The sequence below is a fragment of the Xenopus laevis genome, chromosome 6L (genome assembly GCF_017654675.1).
Source record: "Xenopus laevis strain J_2021 chromosome 6L, Xenopus_laevis_v10.1, whole genome shotgun sequence".
NCBI lineage: Eukaryota > Metazoa > Chordata > Amphibia > Anura > Pipidae > Xenopus > Xenopus laevis.
Window position 1 is genome coordinate 20,955,284 of NC_054381.1, and position 21,546 is coordinate 20,976,829.

At 38.9% G+C, this 21,546-nt stretch overlaps 1 protein-coding gene across 9 annotated transcripts in view; it reads left to right on the forward strand.

Annotated features, from left to right (window-relative positions):
- Positions 1-21,546, forward strand: part of pard3.L (par-3 family cell polarity regulator L homeolog) — a 417,717-nt gene that overhangs the window by 381,223 nt on the left and 14,948 nt on the right. For all 9 annotated transcript variants that reach the window (XM_018267171.2, XM_018267175.2, XM_018267173.2 and 6 more), the window contains one exon: positions 21,334-21,454. In XM_018267171.2, the coding sequence (XP_018122660.1) occupies positions 21,334-21,454 (121 nt within the window). The remainder of the gene's footprint in view (positions 1-21,333; positions 21,455-21,546) is intronic.

Sequence of the window (21,546 nt, forward strand, 5' to 3'; positions counted from 1 at the left end):
TGCAAGTATCCTTAGCTCTACAGTAGGGGCTACTATCTGTGAAAGTTGCCCATGTCTTTGTCCCCGGTCCTGCCTTCTCTGATATCACTGTTAGGGATTGACCTGCTTCAAATTAGAAAAATGGCTGCAGGGACAGTCTGATGCAGATTGAGAAATGGAGGCAGGAACATAACGATAGAGGAAACAGACCTGTGGCTGTAGGGGGCCCTATGAGGCCCAAATAATAAGCAATTTCAACATTTATTGGTAAAACAGGGCAATCTCTGGAAATGTTGGGGGCCCTGACATCTAGTAGCATCTAGTAGCATCTAGTAGCATCTAGTAACATCTAGTTGCATCTAGTTGCATCTAGTAACATCTAGTAGCATCTAGTAACATCTAGTAACATCTAGTTGCATCTAGTAACATCTAGTAGCATCTAGTAACATCTAGTAACATCTAGTTGCATCTAGTAACGTCTAGTAGCAGCCAGTAACATCTACTAACATTAAGTAGCATCTAGTAAAAATCTAGTTATGCCACTGAATTGAGATTTAGGCTTGGTTTCTGTTTTTCCCCTGGTTATCTCTAGACAATGTGCCACTGATTATTGTAGACAACAGACATTCTATTGTATGGCTCCTGCTGATGTCTCTGGTGACACCATTATATTACTCAGGGATTGTTCTCTAACAGGACTCTTGCTAAAGAGATTTGTTGGCCCAGTCCTTGGTGGCAAATTAAATCCAAATCCCATGTATCCATTGTATTGAGAGTGAAAGTGTTCATTCTTCTGTGCTCGTCCCATAAGGGCTTGAGTGGAGCAGTGAGTGTATTGCGTGTGACTGTGGGCGCAGGTGGATGATGAGTTAGTAAGAAAGAACGTGCTCCTTCAGCTCCGTGACTCATGATGTTTTGATCCCAGGAATTAACCAGAGGTCAGCGCTAAAGCCTTTCTGATGTTTCCCTCTGTTGTGCCGCTGCTATTGTCTGCACTCTTCCACACCATTGCCTCTTTGCTTTGAGACTGTTATTTTCATCCCGATTCATTCAACCAGGGCCTGAAACACCCAGAGGTTTAACACACATGTGCCACTACCTCCTAGCTGCACGGATAAAATACTGTCCAATTTGAAGCCTCCCAGCTGTGGAACTACAACTCCCAGATACCTGCAGTAGGTAAAGGGGGATGTTCACTTTCAAGCCACAGTCCAAAAACATTCCATGCAATGGTCTGATTCCAACGATCCTCAACCGTCCATCCTTCTGTCCAACTGCTCAGTAGTGTCTGTAATCCCTAACCACTGCTAAGTCATTAACTGGTATCACCTTCTTCTGCATATGCCTCTTCTGGGTTATTTGCATTTTCCAGAATATAAATGTGTTGTGACAAGTGATGGAGGGAGTAAGGATATGATTGGGCTTCTCTACTGTATAAGAAATGTGCATTATACGTTATGAAGGTTTTCACTTTTTTCTCCTTTTTTGTCAACTGCCTAAGTCCAGGCAAGTTTACTTTTCTCTGGTGTTAATGAGATGAAATGAGAGTTGCTTTGGTTTTTAACATACTAAATTGCATTTACAACCAGAAATCACTCATTTTCCAAAGCAGTTTGCCTTTTTATTTCTTGTATTGCGGTTTTGCTGGTTGTCTTTTGGAGAGAAATCAATCATTTATAAGCTGGTATTCTATCTATCATTTATCTATCTATCTATCTATCATCTATCTATCATCTCTCTATCTATTAATCTATCTATCTTTCTATCTATCTATCTATCATTTTTCTATCTATCTATCTATATATCATTTTTCTATCTATCTATATATCTATCTATCTATCTGTTTATCTATCTATCATCTATCTATCATCTCTCTATCTATCTATCTATCTATCTATCTATCTATCTATCTATCTATCTATCTATCTATCTATCTATCTCTATCTATCGTGAATGTTTAAAGTACCTGAATGTCCTGCGCATGTGTTACTAAACACATTAAAGCTTCTGTTACTAGCATATCGGAAGGAACCTGAGTTCTAAAATTGAATTATTGGATACAGAGTGTGAGCACTTTCAGCTACAGTGAATTTCCAGTAGAGGTATGGGAACCAGTTATCCAGAAAGCTCCAAATTATGGAAAAGCTCCCATAGACTTTGCCAAATAATCCAAATTTTCAAAAATTATTTCCTTCTTCTATGTGATAACAGTAACTTGTACTTGGTCTCACACTAGGATATAATTAATCTAATCTTATTTGAAGCAAAAACAACCTATTGGGTTTATTTAATGTCTCCATGATTTTCTAGTAGACTTAAGGTATGGAGATCCAAATTACAGAAAAATCCATTATCCTAAAAATCCCAAAAATCCCATGTCCCAAGCATTCTGAATAAAAAGACCCATACCTGTAGTAAGAGTCTGGGTCAGTGCCATCACAATCCACCTGGGCTACTCCATTTACTTCCCAACCATATTCCATATCTGCTCTAGGCTCCACCTACTTCCATGTAAACCCTACTGATCTTGGGTCCACGGTATGGGACGGCCCTGCAAAAAGAATGTCACTTCGGAGGTATACTATTAGTGCATGGAGTTCTGCATTGGGTCTGCCACCTATGGAATACCACAAAAATATTTTTTTGGGAGGAATAAGCCCGATTATCAATAGTATCAGGATATAATATTTTCTGATTAAATTCACATGTAACACCAAAGCTTGAATAAAGCAGCTGAATGCCCTCCTTTATGTTGTGTTCATATACTGTATGCCTGTAGCTGTGCTTATGGACTTAGGCAAGCTTTTTCCTATTAGAGTAGACTTCATGTACCCATCATTTTTCCTTTATAATAAGCCCTCCAGCTAGGAAGCTCACCATGTTTTAGATTAAAACATTCCATAAACCGAAGCCTAACCTCTGATCTGCCAGAATAATGTAAATACATTTAACATCCTATGGGGTAATTTCCCCTATTTAATAGAAGTTAATCTACTACTTTTAAATATATATTAGGGTAGCTTAGTCATTTTTATGATTTATACTGGAGACGTCCTTTGATGTCCTAATGATTTACTAGATGCCGGAGTCCTTTGGACATCCCTACTCTCAATGTGCGTCATGACATCACAGCAAGCCATAACATAATGATCTGATTCTGGTCATTCCCTGATCAAGACCTTGCTCTGAGTTACTGTACTTCTATTATTGAAGCAGGTCCTTATATTTGGCAAACAGTTTACGTTGTTTGCAAGCTGGAAATCTATTGACAGGCTTAAACTTCACGGACCAATCACAGTGCACTAAAGGTTTGTTTGTTCCGTGTTGTGCTGAAATTAATCACCGATTGTCTCGGTTATGGCAAACTTAAAATGGACTTTCTTTCTGCATAAACGATGGCACAGAGCAGCGCTTCAATAGCAGAAAAGCCCAGAGTTAAGCCATCATAAAGCCAAGTATGCTTGTTAGGAAGCAGAAACATGCAATTTGGGTTTATTTTAAAGCTAATCAATGCAGAAGGTTGACCCTAAGAAAAGAAAAGTGGATACGACTTGGACGAGTTGAGGTTGTCAGCAGTAGCCTTTGAGACCTTTAGTGTTTTAACTATAATATTTATTAAACCCAAGAGGCCTTCCTAACAAACAGTGCCAAAAGGGCTCACCTTTTCCCCCAGTAAAGATAACAATGTATTTATTCATTGTTTGCTTTTGCACATTGAAAAAACATGTTTATGCTTAATAGAAGTGCGGTTAAAGGAGAAAACATAAGCTTGGAAACATTCAGGCTACAGGAGGCCAGAAGATATTTCCTAATATTATACCGTCATCTTTTACACATTTTAAATATCACGTTAAGCTCTACACGTTTAAAGAGTGGATTTATTTACTATTATTAACAGTTATGTTCAATGCTGGAGCTAAATACATGGAGTGCTGAAATAAGGGAACATTAGCCATAAATGGGCAGATCTGCTCATTTGGCAAAGTTGAAAAACAAGCAGATCTTGGCCCGATAAGACCACCTTATACCGATATTGGGCTGATTCAATAATGGGCCTAGGGCCCAATGATTGAATTGCAATACCAGGAAGGTAGCGAGGACCGTATCAACGAATCGATGCGTTTCTCGATCTGACAGGATTTTTAAACCTGCTCGATATTGATTGGGGAAGCCCGTCGGAGGTCCCCATACAATGCCCGATGAGCTTGGCCGACTTGGCAGCTTTTATTGGCCCGTGTATAGCCACTTTTAGCTTTGCCATCTGGTTAAACAAAGTGTCCGCAAACACAATCACGTGGCGTCCCCATGGGCAACAAAGAGCCATGTGTTCCACTACCCTTACCTTTCTGTGTCTTGGCAGTTGGCACTAAGCATCTGGCACACACTAACTGTGGTCTGTAGGTTAAAGTGTCAATATTGACTGGTAAAAAGATTAGCCAATGAGGAATTGGACTAGCCATATAGCAGCCATATAGCAGGAAACACACAAATGCAGTTGATAGTTCCTTAGTCTTTATTATTATTGTGATGGGGCTTCAAAGAAGCAGACTGCTAAAAATAACGGAATGTTATTGAGTTCACTATATCGTCCTTTAACCAGCCCAAGGTACCCACCTTCCCATTGCGTCTGTCAAAATGTCATCTTTAAATTTGCCTTCTGCTTCTTGTTGCATCATTTTCGAAATCCTGCACTTTCACGTACAACGAAGAGCAGCATCTTTTGTCCATCCTTTCATTACATCTGAATAATTACTCCTTGTAATTGGTCGATTCATCACCCAGTTGTCTCCACAAAGAAAATTGTTTCATTTTCACTTTATTTTAATGTTCTCTTCTTCTTTTATGTTCTCATTCCAAGTTCCCCTTCAGAATTAATTTCTAATTTAAAATTCTGATCTACAGGAATATTATTTCCTCCTGTAATAGCGGTTTTACCGGTACTGTGGCCCTTAAGGGAAGTCCCTAACCACGTAGATTGGTAAATGACCCAGACGTACGTACTATAATATATCTGTCTTCCTTGTTGCAGTCCATCAAATGATATGATTTTTGTGGAGGAGAACATTCTACTCTCTTTTAATCTGTTTCCATTGAAACGGACGTTATCAAAAATTACAGTAGTCGTTTTGGGGAAAAATGGTAGTGATGGTCTTGAATGGAGACAACTGGATTCATCTTCCTGAGATGAGATTTTGTCAGCCAATACTCTTGATATTTTAGCCGTCCATATAACACATCCGTCTGTCCACGATGGTTATATATTCTGAAACCCATTATTTACATCACTTTATGATTCTGAACCCTTAAAATGATCAGTCATAAAGTTAAGCAGCTATCACACTAGATATGTGAGGCGAGAAAAAGGTTCAAGACATGAACAATGAAAGCCTTGTGCCAGACACTATATGCAAAGAAAGACAGTAACACTTTATATAATATAGGGAAAACCATGCAATAGGAAAATAATTGTACAGGTATGGGACCTGTTATCCAGAATGCTCGGGACCTGGGGTTTTCCGGATACCGGATCTTTCCATAATTTGGGTCTTCATGCCTTAAGTCTACTAGAAATTAATTTAAACATTAAATACACCCAATAGGCTGGTTTTTCTTCCAATAAGGATTAATTATATCTTAGTTTGGATCAAGTACAAGCTACTGTTTTATTATTACAGAGAAAAAGGAAATCATTTTTAAAAATTTGGATTATTTGGATAAAATGGAGTCTATGGGAGACAGCCATTCCGTAATTCGGAGCTTTCTGGATATCGGGTTTCCGGATAAGGGATCCTATACCTGTACATTTAAAACTCTATATAGTAGAACCCATATTTCAGGTTTCCCCGTCAAAGTGGTGTAAGTTCCGTTAAATTTGGGAAAGAAAAAATGCAGCTCGGCTAGATTAGGCGGCAACAAAACTGTGTCGATTCCCGGAACACTTAAAATCTGGGGATGTAACTTCAGGTTCTACTTTATATCTAACAACAATACTAGAACTGAAAACAGTAGAACCCAGATTTTATGTTTTCCAGGGAATCATGTCAAAACTGCGTAATCCTGCAAAACCATTACGGGGTCTATTTATCATGGTGTGTAAAAAGTGGAGTGAAACATTTCCGGCGATGTTGGTCATAGCAACCAGATCAGATCTTTGCTTTTGTTTCTTCGAAAAGATGTTTCCAAGAAGGATCTTTCTTTTCAATACACACGTGTAGAGCTGAATAGTCAGATATACAGATAGAAACAATAGAATTCTACCTGTATCTGACGATTCAGCACTAACAATGGGACGATGTTGCACCCAATCAAAATTTTCCGTCCAGTCTGATCGACGAGCCGACCGATATCCAAGTCTTCAGCCGATATCGGTCGGCTTGTTTCCCACCATACACGCAACGAATATTATATGAAAATTAGTTTTGTACGATATTTTCTCAGCGTTTATGGCCAGCTTTACTGTTGAAATCCAATTGCTGATTGGTTGCTCTGGTTAATATCACTGGTAATGCTTCACTCTTTTTATACAGTGAATAGGGCCCTTTATCTGGGGCAAGAAAAAGAGTGCCTGAATAGGGCCGCTGCAAAACGGAGTCAAATCTGGGAAAAGTAAAATATGGCGGTTGTAAAATCTATGCTCTACTGCAGGGATCCCCAACCTTTTGAACTCGTGAGCAACATTCAGAAGTAAAAAGGAGTTGGGGAGCAACATTAGCATGAAAAATTGTTCTTGGGGTGCCAAATAAGTGCTGTGATTGGCCATTTAGTAGCCCCTATGTGGATTATCAACCTACATTGAGGCTGTGTTTGGCAGTGCACCTGGTTTTTATACAACCAAAACTTGCCTCCAAGCCTGGAATTCAAAAATAAGCTCCTGCTTTGAGGCCACTGGAAGCAACATCCAAGGGGTTGGAGAGCAAGATGTTGCTCACAAGCTACTGGTTGGGGACCACTGCTCTACTGTATAGACATTTTTTTCATTTTTAAAAAAATGCTATTTTTGGTATTTTTGGTAAAATATATACTGTATAACAAATTCAGAATTAGAATAGCAGTGCTGTTAAATCTAACACATTGAGTTTATATTTTTTATAAGTAAACCCTATATAACTCATGCCAAGTATATTCAGATAAGAGTTTTCTAAAAGACTAAACTAATTGTTACGGATGCCTGCGCTAGACAAATAGGGCATATCTATTAGCCGCCGAGGCACCAACCTCCTAGGAGATGCTCTTTCTTCTTCAGTCTGTTCTTCCTCCCCTCTAATTCCATAACCTCAACCTTTGCCAGTTACATCAAAGTTGCAGAACAATAAAATGAAGCTACTGCTCCTGCCGCCTTGGGAATTCAGCTTCTTTCAGTCAACTCTGTTGAGTAGGAGATGTAGAGCAAGAACATATGACAGCTCTGCGATCTCGCTCTGTCAAGTGCTGGGATGGAATAGAGCTCCTCTCCTCGCAACCAGCACATTAAAGCAACTGTGATGTTCAGTTAAAACGCCAAGATTTTCTTCAGTTTGAAAGGGAGACTGCCTTGATCATATCAGCCTGACAGTGGAACTGTTCTGCGTTTAATTGCCCAGAAGTCTGTGCCTTCGTGGCTAGAAATGATAGAACAATATATTAAATTATGTGTTCCTCTGCATTATAAGCTAATTAGCCCCTACTAAAGCAGCCAACAACATCAAATAGCTTTTTGGGGTAGAAATAAAGCCCTATACAAACTTAGTTTATTTGGGCTGAAAAAGTCAATCTAGTTCAACCCCTCCAAATGAACCCCAGTGCACATATTTACACTCATATAACTACTTATACACTCCCATATATAAAAGATATACAGGTATGGGATCCATTATCCAGAAAGCTCCAAATCACAAACTGACCATTTCCCATAGACTCTATTTTATCATAATAATCCAAATGTTTAAAAAACATTTACTTTTTTCCCTATAATAATAAAACAGTACCTTGTACTTGATCCCAACTAAGATATAATTAATCCTTATTGGAAGCAAAACCCGCCTATTGGGTTTATTTAATGTTTACATGATTTTCTAGGAGACTTAAGGCATTACAGAAAGATATGTTATCTGGAAAACTTCCGTTTATGAGCATTCTGGATAACAGGTGCCATACACGTATACTAATATCCCCAGGGTTGAGATCAGATATCCAGAAACCCTTTATCCAGAAAGTTATTTATTGTGGGAAGGCCATATCCCTTAGACACCCATTATAATCAAGGAATTCACATCTTTAAAAATGTATTCCCTTTTCTCTGTTATAATAAAACAGTACCTTGTACTTGATCCCAACTAAGTAATAAATAATCCTACTGGGTTTATTTAATGTTTAAATGGTTTTAAGCAGACTTAATGCATAGTGATCCAAATTACAGAAAGTCCTTTTATCTGGAAAGCCTCAGGTCCCAAACATTCTTGGCAACAGATCCCATATCTGTAGAATCACGGTAGCCTTTGATATTAAGTATGCTTGTTCAAGAAACGACTGCCTCGTTGCAAAATAGAACTCCATCTTTATAAGAGATGCTGAGATCTGTAGTTCTAAAACATCTTAAAGGGATACTGTCATGAGAAAAAATTTTTTTTTCAAAATGAATCAGTTAATAGTGCTGCTCCAGCAGAATTCTGCACTGAAATCCATTTTTCAAAAGAGCAAACAGATTTTTTTATATTCAATTTTGAAATCTGACATGGGGCTAGACATATTGTCAATTTCCCAGCTGCCCCATGTCATGTGACTTGTGCCTGCACTTCAGGAGAGAAATGCTTTCTGGCAGGCTGCTGTTTTTCCTTCTCAATGTTACTGAATGTGTCTCAGTGGGACATGGGTTTTACTATTGAGTGCTGTTCTTAGATCTATACAAAGTAGTAATTGCTCACGCACACCTGTCTGTGTAGATAATTCCAACTTCCTTGGTGCACAGTGATAGAGGTAACCGGCAACCTCAAATCTGATACTAAGAAAAGTTTTATTACCGGAAAAAGTTTTATTACCGGAAGTGCAACGTTTCGGGGCAAGCCCCTTTGTCAAGCTTTGCTTGACAAAGGGGCTTGCCCCGAAACGTTGCACTTCCGGTAATAAAACTTTGCAAGGTGTTCACCTGCATTCACAGCTTGTGTGCCAGTGTGCCTTTCCTTAGTACTGTTCTTAGATCTACCAGGGAGCTGTTACCTTGTGTTAGGGAGCTGTTATCTGGTTACCTTCCCATTGTTCTTTTGTTTGGCTGCTGGGGGGGAGAAGAGAGGGGGGGTGATATCACTCCAATTTGCAGTAAAGCGTGATTGAAGTTTATCAGAGCACAAGTCACATGACTTGGGGCAGCTTGGAAATTGACAATATGTCTAGCCCAATGTCAGATTTCAAAATTGAATATAAAAAAATCTGTTTGCTCTTTTGAGAAATGGATTTCAGTGCAGAATTCTGCTGGAGCAGCACTATTAGGTGATTCATTTTGAAAAACATTTTTTTTTCTCATGACAGTATCCCTTTAACCTTCTAAATGTTAGATTTATATTAAAAAACTAGTTTTGTACACCCCCCACTTTCTCCTGGGGCTGTCTGTAGGAAACAAATCTCTCCAGTTGTTCCATTATCTGTACTGTACAATTGGTAACTTTGCACATAACCAGATAAGGTGAGAACAAATGATCTCCGAGCATGTTCTCTATTAACCCAAAACTGAACTTGTTCTGCTGTTGACTTTGGCTGGTTAAATGCTTTTCATGTCTCGCTTTATTCCTTAGATAAGATTCGAGCATGCATATAATGATAAAAGGCACTGATTAGATTTGCATGTACTTTTCCCCAAACCGTTAGCATATGCTGCACAGTAAGCCGGTTGTGTTTGCAATCAGTGCTTGATGTACAATTTCTCCATACTTATGCAAAGTTCTCGGCATTAGCGATGCAAGTGAGAGCAGGCTAACCACATGCCGCCCTACCTTCCCGCATCTGTAAGTGTTTATGCAATAAGATCACCGTAATTTTGCTTGTCACATATGTTTTGGGTGACAGTAGGTCCACGGCAAAATTTTTCCTGGTTTCAGTTAGCAGCCAACGAGGGCATGAAACAATTTATTACCTGTTAACAATGAGCGGCAGGTAGAGAATTTCTTTCTGCTCTTCAGATCGGGCCAGCTCTAAAATAGACACCCTTGTAGCAGGGCCTTGCTACACCACCCTGGTCAGTAGTCACACTTTGAATCAGTGAAACCGCTGTTGAAACATCTGACGCATTTTGTGCCTCTCGGAATAGACGTGAAATGCATTTTTATAGGAAAACCATGCAATAGGAAAATAATTGTATATTTAGAATTTTACAGAATTACAGAATTTTATAAAATTTTACAAGAACTCAGATTTTATGTTTCCCAAGGGACCCCGTCAAAACAGCATAAATTCCGGGAAAGAAAAAACACAGTTTGATCGAATGGGCCGTAAAAAAAAAAAAATGGTGTAAATTCTGGGAACATGTAAAAGCTCTTGCAACATCACTCCTTACAAATCCTGGTCAGTAGTCACACTTCGAATAGGTCTAAACTAAAAAAGCGCCTCTGGAATTTAATCATGAATGCAAAATGCATTTTGGTTTTGATTTCCTTTTTTTAAACTTGATTTAATAAGTAAGGCTTTGTGTTTCTTGTGTTCTTTCCAATATGCAAGGGTCAAGGGTGCTGCAACTAACCCAAGACGTTCCATTGAGTCTTGTACACGCTTGTCCAAAAGAACAAGACAGAGTTTAGGCTGCAAAGGGTATAAGGCTTGAGCACATGGACCAGAGAGACTTTTTAGTGATTAAGGTGCTTCATTATGATTTATTGCTCCTTGTAAATAGTTCTTTCAATGGTCACCTATACGTCCCTTATTAAGGTGGCCGTAGATGCACCAATAATATTGTACAAAATTTTTTTTTTATACAATACGATATTCAGTGCGTGTATGGTGGGAGACGAGATGAAAGATATCAGCAGAAGACTTGGATATCGATCGGCTCGTCGATAGGGCTGGCTGGCAAATTTTGATCAGGCTCCTTTGAAGGCACCCGAACATCAGCCATTGTTAGTGCTGAATTGTTATATACAGGTACAATTCTATTGTTTCTACCTGTACATCGGACGATTCAGCTCTATACGTGTGTATTGATAGATCTTTTTCCGGGAAAGATCATAATTGTAACGTTTATTTAGATTAATGGGGTTATGTAATAAAAGGCACTTAGTTTGTCCAGGAGCAGTAACCCATAGCAGCCAATCAGCAGGTAGCATTTACTGGCCACCTGTTTAAAAGCAAATATCTTTTGCTATGGGTTTGCCCAGGTTGCTATGAGTTACTGCACCTGGGCAAACTTAGCGCCTTCTATTACATGTGGTGGTTAATGTTTAGATGTTGCATGTGAATTTTATAGGATATGCTTTTATCGTGTTTGTGTAGGCTCTTTGGAATGTAATATTATAGGAGGCCATGCAATAAAAAGCATCACCTTCATCTCCACTGCTACAGTAAATTCAGCTGTGTAAAAAATATGACTCAACACATCCCATCAATGGCTAAAGGCAAGATCTTGAGGGCTCCAGCTGTATTTTAATGGGTCAAGCTTGAACACGAGAGGATGCCCACTGCTATTTATTATATAGCCCTCTCCAAGAATATCAGACAATAAGCACGCCCACCTGTAACACCAATACTAAGTCGCCTATATTAACATGCTAAGTATTTCTTCACATGTCCATAAAAAATGTATCACGAAGAAGGTTGCCATCATCTGAAGTATCTGCAGACATCTCCCATCTGTTGCATTAACAAAGCCCAACCTAGTATATTGGGTTCAAATACTACACAATGTAAAAAGACATGCAATTTAAATATCCCCTCTAAAAGCAGCTATTTTTTGTTTTGTGACACGGGACAACTATTTTGGCAAATTCCCGAATGTGACGTAGCTGCATCACGCCTTCTATATTCTTCTAACTCTCTCTAGTCAGGACCTTCGTCTTTTTTTCTTTTCTCCAGCCGGGAGTTGATCTCACGGTGACAGTTTCATTTATACTTTAAGGATGAATTATCTCTCACAGGTTTAGTTATATTAGCATTTGTTTTAAATTGTGTTGAACTGGAAGATTTAATTTTCAGTGGAGAATTGTTATTATATAAGTGTGCAAGGGAAATGATTTGTTACACTATTAAATTATGGATGAAATATTGAAGACTTGCCAGAAACGCTGATGTATTGGTTCATTTTCGTGCATTTATAAATGTATTTTCATGAAAGGCATTGTTATTGCCAAGTAGGGTTACATAGCTGAGCATCTAAATCAAATATTTAACTTCTATTGGATTTAGAAATGTGTCTAGATGGGAAAAGCTTTAGTGCTCGAGCGTTTATCAATCGTTTATGGCAACAAAGCTATGGGGGAACAAGCCTATCAAAGCTGCTATATGCAACTTGTATGGGGGGATTATTGGCATATGAGTGTTATGTTTTTGGTGCCCATTCTAACCAACTTTATTTATAGGGTATAATGACATTAAATTGGTCATTTGGTTAAACCCACTTGTGTGTAGTAAGAGCATCAGAACATCTTATAACTGCAGTTTTAAATATTCTTGGTGATGTTGCATAAATGCAAAATAGTCACAGTCTCTACTATCTCTAACAACCTGGAGAACATAGAAAAGAGGTGTTCTGGGGAAAATGTCAGGGCTTTGGCACTTATGGCATGGTGATTCTGGGTGGGAAATTCACTAAGATCCGTAGTTGCGCCAGGTGCAACTTCGCCGCACTTCGCCACACTTCGCCAGGCGTTTCGCCAGCGATCCGCGAATTCACTAAAATCCGAAATTGCGCACAGGGGTAGCGTAAGGCTGCGAAGTTGCACTAGCGTTGATTCGCTAAGCGAAGCGAAGTTACGCTAGCGATGGTTAATTTGAATACGGCGCCAAATTCAAATCTCAATGGAGGAATACGTAGAATCACTACAAATGCCTGGGAAACCTTCAAAACATGAAATAAAATTTTTATTTTGCCCTACACATGTGCCCACTGTATAGTTAAGTTGCCATGAGTTAGGAAATGTAGGGGGGAAGGAGGGGAGCCCCAAAAATGTTTTCGATCTTTTTCAGCCTATCACCCATAATATAGAAAAAACGCCAGCGTTTTTTGGGACTTAGAAAAAATTTGAACTTTTTTTGAAGCAATCACTATCTACTCTATTGCGCTTCGCCTGGTCTGAGGTGGCGAAGGAAGTCTAGCGTAAAAGGTAGCGTTCAGTACAATGCGCTCGTTAGTGAATTTGCGTAGTTACGTCCGTAGCGGAAATTCGCCAGGCGTAAGGGTGCGAAGTAACACTAGCGAATGTACGCCAGCGTTCGTTAGTGAATTTGCGAAGTAACGAAAATGCCCAACGCTAGCAAATTGACGCTAGCGTTAGGCGCTTCGGCGCTTAGTGAATTTGCCCCTGGGTGTTGTAGTTTGATAATTGTAAGATTACACACATAAGGTCCTTCAAATATGGAGTTTGACTAAAGATAGTGTTGTCCACATTAAGATGGCCATACACCCCAATACAAACGCCTCCTCCAGGCCATGTCAGCAGCTTATTTCTCAATGTATGACCTTGGGAAGTCCCACCCAATTTATATACGGCTGCAAATTCGCCAGATATTGATCGGGCAGTTCTGAATATCCAATTTGGCAAGTACCACATTGATACAATATTCTCTTTACAGGTCTCCACAGCCCCCAGTTATGATTCAGTTGTTGGTCTGGGAGCCAAACGACCTGATCATCCCCTTTTGGCCCTTGTCTGATGAACCTAAATAGAGCATGGATCTTACCATGTATGCCCAGCTTAAGAAATAGATTTTGATAAGAGTTTCCTCGGAGGGAATAAGTAAGAAATTAGAGAAACCTCATGAACATATTTATTTGCTATATCAATCACTATTGACTGCTAATAGCGTAACAGGGGGTATCCTCCTTTCCTACCTCTTATTTGATCATGTCAGTTTAATTTATCCCCATGTGGTATCACATATCCTCAGTGGATTACATGTGCAACACCATTAATCAATGCAAATACTTGCATATGCATCAGTAATACCCAATTTCCCTGCAGTGGTCTAGAGTTACAAATGCTGCTAGTCTATAATCCGTTAGAGATGAGCCTTCATAATTTAAAATTTGGACTCCAAATTGGAGGAATCCTGAATCATTTAAGGTGAATTGAAATGGCATCTTAGGGCTCCTGTGTCAGTTCAAAGGCTTACTGCTCCCAAAATTATTCATCTGATTATGGGAAAATAAAGTGAATGTAGATTTTCTGCACATTTTGATTAGAGAAGCATTAAATTCACAACTTGTGGGTTTGGTCAAACACCGAATCCTCCACCAAAGAGTCACTGAGATACTGAACCACATCCAAACCTTAGGGATGAACTAAATCATTTTCTAATCATTTTTCATTGCCTAAATAGTAAATCTTAAGCAAAGATATGACTACCACAAAACCAAACACCAGGCGCTCCAACTGATATCTCACCAAGCCCCTATCAAATTGGGCCAAAAATACTTGAATTAGTTCAACTACTAAATTAAAGAATTACTGAAACCATAACCAAGAGACCCTTATTTCCTCCACATAATGTAATTGCTATGACTTTGTCAGCAACCTAAGTAATCATTTAGAATATTCTGCAACCTTCTCCTTATGATCTAAAAACTCAATCCAATGCATGGCTGAAATGTGTATCCGTACGTATCTTCTGAGCTTGCTTTAATGGCTTCCTATCTCAGTACGACATGGTTTGACAGTTCAGTATCCAGTGACAGGATTAGCTGCAAAATCTCCGGCTCTTGAAGAGCTTGACCCAGTTGCTTCAAAGTATAAGCTTGGTTGCCTCTGGCAGTTCAGTTCGAGCATCCCCCAAGGAGGCTTTGTATAAGGAAATCACGGTGCCGCTCTATTCACACCAATGCTCTGACTACCAACCAGTCGGTGTGTTCTTATTGTTCCTCATCCTGGTGGAGTTATAAATATTAAGAATTGTTATGCATGTATTATTCGGAAACCTGTTGTTCCCGAAGTCTTTTAATTATGGCAATGCCATTTTCCATGGAGTCCTATTGAATAGGCATTTCTTCTCCATACTGAATGTTAACTAAGCTAATGTGAATCCATTATTGATGACAAAACACTGCTGTTGATTTGTTTAACCTTAACAAATTGTTTTACCAGCCATAAGCCATGGTAATGAATGTAAAACCTCTGGTTTCCCAAGAATTCTGGATCTCATACCTTTAACAAAGAATATATATGAGGTCAGGCTTATAGAAGTAGCATCTATCCTTGATTAAGACAATGTTGGGCATAGTTTGTTAAGGTGTCTTGGGAACGACATAGAGGTTCATTATTAGGATTGGCAAAGGCCATCTTGGCCACCCTGTATCCTTATGTTTCCAGCAAGAGATCAACCTGGTCTATGCTGCTTATAAATGCTTTATTTATATATATATATATATATATATATATATATATATATATATATATATATATATATATATATATATATATATATATATAATAAGTTAAATTATATTCTTTCTCTCCAATGCTGCAGTTATTTAAAGCAAAGTGTTCACTCACTACAACATAACAAAGCTTTCAGCTGAATAATAGTGCTAAGGAGGGATCCAGCCTATTTTAGGTGTTTCTAGTTACATTTGTAAAGCTAACACACAGGCTTGTCTACATTGATCATCTTCCTTAAATCCTTCTCAGTACATGCATTGATCTGTGCGGCTAATTGAAGAGAGACTAATTGAAACATGGCCAGCCTCTTGTGTTTTACAGCCACGTGCTGCCATTAACAGAGGCCAACCCTTTGACCCGCACTTCTCCCCGGGGGGCAAGTCAGAGCGTGATACTGGAACGAGCCATTCTATAATAGCGGTCACAACACCGGAATAATTGCTCCTTCCCTTTAAGTAAGCTTTGGGGGAATCGTGAGAAGAGAAAACATGACCTGGAAGCTAAATTTATCAAATACACCTTCTGTCACTGCTGGCAAACATCCTAAAACATGCTCCGTAAATATTTAATGAAGGGGAGCTTCTTCATTAGTGGAGGATGTTAATAATTTACCAAATGATGTACTGCTTGGTGAGCTTTTGACATTGGTGTTTACTAATGCATTGGTATTTTGTACAAAGTCCTTGGAAATGAATCCCTTCTCACACAACTTCTGCTGCCTCTCTTTGTTTTGCAGTTGTGCTTCATATGGAAAACGAGTGCATGTGTGTGTGCTCAGCTCCTTCATGTCTCTTTCTTTTATGCACCAGTGCATGCATACATCTTGCTCCAGCAGCAACACATCACATGGATTATACCACTGTTGTGGTGGATTTGAGCTGTAGATTTCAAATCAGGTCAAACCCCTTAATTAGCATTCATTTTGTAGAGTAGTAAGAATAAATTACCTAGAAAGGAATGATGTACATCAGAGACATATCCGAAAATATATATATATTTTTTTATCATGGATTGTTGCAAGATATCAGTTTGACTCTTACGCAGTTTTACATTTTTGTTGTTTTGGTTTCCAGTTTTTGATACCTGTACCCTGCCAAAGGTCATTGAGCCAAACAGTCTAGGGATGGTGGGTAATGTGATTCATGTTATGAAATAAATAACCTAGTAGGAATGACCTGTTTCATAAACTGAGACCATTTATGGTTAGTCTGTGATACTCCTGGATGATCTTTCCCTGAGCAAGTGGCTTTTATACAGTTCTTGCTCTCCAGCGGAGAATAGTAATGATCCAAACCTCCCATATGCCTGTCCAAATAATATAAAAAGAGTTGAACGCACATGAGTACCTGGACCTTGGTTCCTTTTAACTAAGAGCTCCTCCTGTCACTCCAACACACTCAGTAGTACAGGTATGGGACATGTTATCCAGAATGCTCGGGACCTGATAAGGCGTCTATGTGTAATTTGGATCTCCGTGCCTTTAGTCTACCAAAAAAAAAATTAAATTTTAATTAAACCCAATAGTTGGGATCAAGCACAAGGTGCCGGTTTATTATTACCGACAAAAAGGAAAACTATTTGATTAAAATTGAGTCTATGGGAGATGGCCTTTTAGTAATGCAGAGCTTTCTGCATAACAGGTTTTCAGATTATGGGTCCTATACCATAAGGAGTGCTGAAAACTGGGCATTTTGAGTTTAAGTACTATTGGCGCTCAAGGCAGAACTACTTGACTTGAAACACCGCCCCTTCCTCTGCACAACCTAACTTCACCCTAGTCATGACCCTAATTACAAATAAGGTATAATATTAACCTGCTGCAATTTGTACTTTTTGCTATTTATAGTACATAATTGAATTTATTAAGTCATATTTAGTTTCCAGGTACAATGCAAAATGTGAACATCCCTTTACCTTTAATACATATTATACATTTGGAAATTGTTGTATTAAAGAATGAAATATGTTGATATGGGGGATCCCACTGTTAAAGCTGCATTGCCCACAGATTTGTATCTCTGTCCCTTAGACTGGCTCTCAGGTTATGATGGAGAGCTTTAGAAGACAAAAGAAGTGCATTATTATCCCTGTTTATGAGCAATTCTTTCATCTTGAAGTTAACATACTGATCTTTCTCATTGGTTTCTCCGATTCAGAAAGTCTCATTTAGTCCACCGGGTGACCTTTTTAGCTTACCCTTTTAAATGCCCCCTGCTGAGTTGGTCATGGCCTCCGCCTGGGTATCAGCACTCAAATATGTTCCTGTTTCTTCTCCAGCCGTAATTACTTTGAACACCCAAAATGATTACAGAAGATTATACCTTTTTGGAGGCAATCACAGCATCTACTAAATGAAAAAAAAAAATCCACATTGTGTAGAAAGGGAAGCTTAGCAATTACATATCTTGTTACAACTAATTTCAGATGCCGAAATTGCCATTCTCTCCACCCCACCCACCATCATACTTCCCATAGTCTTCTGAATCCCTACCGTGAGCAATAAGCGCATCTTTTCTAAGGATTTTATTCCTGGGGTAAAGAAGCCGCTGTTATCCTTGTTTTGATAGCTTAGGCAAATTCTGCCGAAACGGTTCTTTTATCAAGCCCCCTGCAAGGAGAACTCACTCCGGAAAAGAAATGGCTCATATCTCAGCGCTGCTTTCCCTCTGGGAGCTGTTTTTGCATGTAAATCCATGAGCAATTTTAGGGTTAGCATTACTGTACTTCCATGATTGCTCATGAGGCCCTACATAAAAATCACTTGCAAGGCTTAAAACTGAAGCTTGATAGGAAATTGGATTGAAAGATGTCTTGTATTTTTACCCCCCCCCCCCCGTACATAGTACGCTCCGTTGTGTTAATCCTCATTCAAGTGCATACATATAAATTCTCCTACATTATGAATTTCCCATTCGGCTGAGTTATAAAACATCTTTATGTTTTCTGCATTAAACAATTTGCTGTGGCTTTTACGGTAATTAAAATAAAAATGACGGTGCTTCAAAAGAACCTGCGCCCATAAAATAAAGCGTCTTTAAGATCCCAACATATTTCCATTATTAAGATATCAATAATCACATTGGTATTCATATCTCGGCTCCAGATAACGACGCTGGCCGTAGTTTTATTTCGTTCAATTCATTTAAAAGGATTTTTTTTTTTTTTTGGTTACGTTTAATAAATTGCCAGTTTTGGGATGAAAGTGTTTGTACATAGTCAGGCATGGAAAAGGAAATATTCCCAGCCAGTTAAATGAATGAATGGCTACTTGATTGGGATATATGTATCTATCTCTAATATAAGTCTAGTGTTCTGAGTAGAGTACATTTGTTACTCAGTCAGCTGATGTTCATCATTAATCTGGTAGTAGTATTTACCTTGACTTACCTCTATATATTTCCTTAGTCTTCAAAGCCTTTCAGTGGTCTCTCTCCATCTCAATCTTCATTGTCTATGTGTCTGCATACATGAAAACATGACACTTGAAGAAGGAAAATAAAGAATCAATGGAATAAAATATGGAGCACTCAGGCACGTCACTTAATACTTGCCAAGTGGAGGGGGGTCACCTTGTTAAAATAAATGGTATATGGACTCCATCTGTCTCCATCTGTCTTGCCTAATGCTTCGGTGTTTGTGTTACATCTGGTGGAAGTGTGGAACATATATTGGATCTGTCCGTATCTTTATAGATAGTATACTTGTTTCCATAGCCTCCATTGTTACTAGTTGTGGGGTGCCTTTTGATGTTCTAATGCAGTGATCTCTAACCAGTGGCTAACAACCAACATTCTGCTCACCAACCCCTTGGATGTTGCTCCCGGTGGTCTCAAAGCAGGAGCTTATTTTTGAATTCCAGGCTTGGAGGCAAGTTTTGGTTGTATAAAAACCAGATGTACTGCCAAACAGAGTCTCCTGTAGGCTGCCAGTCCACATAGGGGCTACCAAATAGCCAATCACATCCTATAATTGGAACCCCAGGGACTTTTTTCATGCTTATGTTGCTCCCCAACTCTTTTTACATTTGAATGTGGTTCTCAAATACAAAAAAAAAGGTTAGGGACACCTGTTCTAATCTGAAAACAATAACAATATATGGACAATAAAATAATTCTACAGTGTCCTGTATGGGTTCCTCAATACAAGTACAAGGGCTTTACTTACAACTATAAGTGCAATTCCTATTCACGTAGGTGCCAGCACCTATACATGCTCCTTGTAGCTTCCATTGTGCACCATATTGCTGGTTCTGGTCCTGCTTTGTCAAGGTCTTAAAATACAGGATGCAAGGGAGCTCTGGAATTGGCATCTGCCTTAAAGGAGCATTTCAGTGAACAAATTAAACTGGGTAAATAGACAGGCTGTGTAAAATTAAAAAAACAAAATGGTTTTAACATACTTAGTCAAAAATATAATGAATTAAGGCTGGAGTGAGAGAATAGCCAGAACACTACTTCCTGCTTTTCAGCTCTCTAACTTGCTCCCAGTCAGTAACCAATCAGTGACTTGAAGGGGGGGGGCATATGAAACATAACTGTTCAGTTAGTGTGCCTTTGATCCTTAGCATGCAGGTCACATTCAAAAGCAAACTGAACAGTTATGTCCCATGTGCCCCCCCCCCCTTCAAGTCACTGACTAACTCAGAGTTAGAGAGCTGCAAAAGCAGGAAGTAGTGTTCTGGCTATTATGTTACACATCCAGTCACTCCAGCCTTTATACATTACATTTTTGGCTAACTAACTATATTAGAACATTTTTTATTTTGCACATACTATCTACTTAAGCAGTTTTTATTTTTACACTGAACTGTTCTTTAAGGGGGCATTTCCTCCAGTACTCCGTTGCATGTTACACCTACACATGCATCTTACCTGTGCACTAATGCCATTTTTTGGTGCCACTTGCATTGGCCTGCCAGAAATGACACCATTCATACCCATCTGTTTCACCTGGAAAGTGATTGGGGGTTGCTGTGGCAATACTTATTAGCCTGGGTATGGATTCGTTTGAAACCAAGGCCAAAACCAGACTTAATAAATTCTGAATGAATCCTCACCATCATTTCAGAAACAATTGTTCTACTTTATTCCTGTAGAAAAATTTATATCAAAAAATGATATAAGTCCCAAAGCTTTCTTCAAGTAAAAAATATTAATTTATTGAAGTACATTTTAAAAGAATTAAAGCTGGTACATACTACCCCCCATATCCCACCTTCTACTTTATTCCTGGTCACTCTGTCTTGCTATCTTGAAAAAAAATGCTCTGTGGCTGATATTTAATACAGGTATGGGATCCGTTATCAGGAAACCTGTTATCCAGAAAAACTCTGAATTACAGAAAGGCTGTCACCCATAGACTCTATTTTATCCAAATAATCTACATTTTTAAAAATGATTTCCTTTAAAAAAAAAAAAAAAAACCTATTGGGTTTATTTAATGTTTACATGATTTTCTAGTAGACTTAAGGTATTCATATGGAAAGATCCCTTATACGGAAAACCCCAGGTCCCAAGCATTTTGGATAACAGATATTTTTTTTGCAGTTGTTTATATATTTAATACATCCTGTAAGTCCTTGTCAGATCCACCTGCTCTAATTGGCTGATTCCAGCTGAGTCAGTGGTTTGCAATGAGCTACTGACTCACAGCATGGTTGAGTTGTTTGTATCGGTTGAGGAAGCACACTAATTAACTATGTTTATCTCACACTACAAGTACAGTGGCAGTTCCCCTTTATATAAATACCCCTCATAGGTACAGGCATTGCTTCTTGATCCGTAACAACTGCTCTTATTTCTCACAGCAACCGATCAACCCCGAGCAACCACGACCGGATACAGCGCCTCCGGCAGGAATTCCAGCAGGCCAGACAGGAGGATGACGTGGACGAACGCAGGCGAACGTATAGCTTTGAACAACCATGGGTACGTGCTTACTAAGTCCAATAAATAATGCTAAAAAAAGGGAATCTTATCCATAAGTCCCGCTCCAGAGGGTCATTTCATTCCTCGAGGTG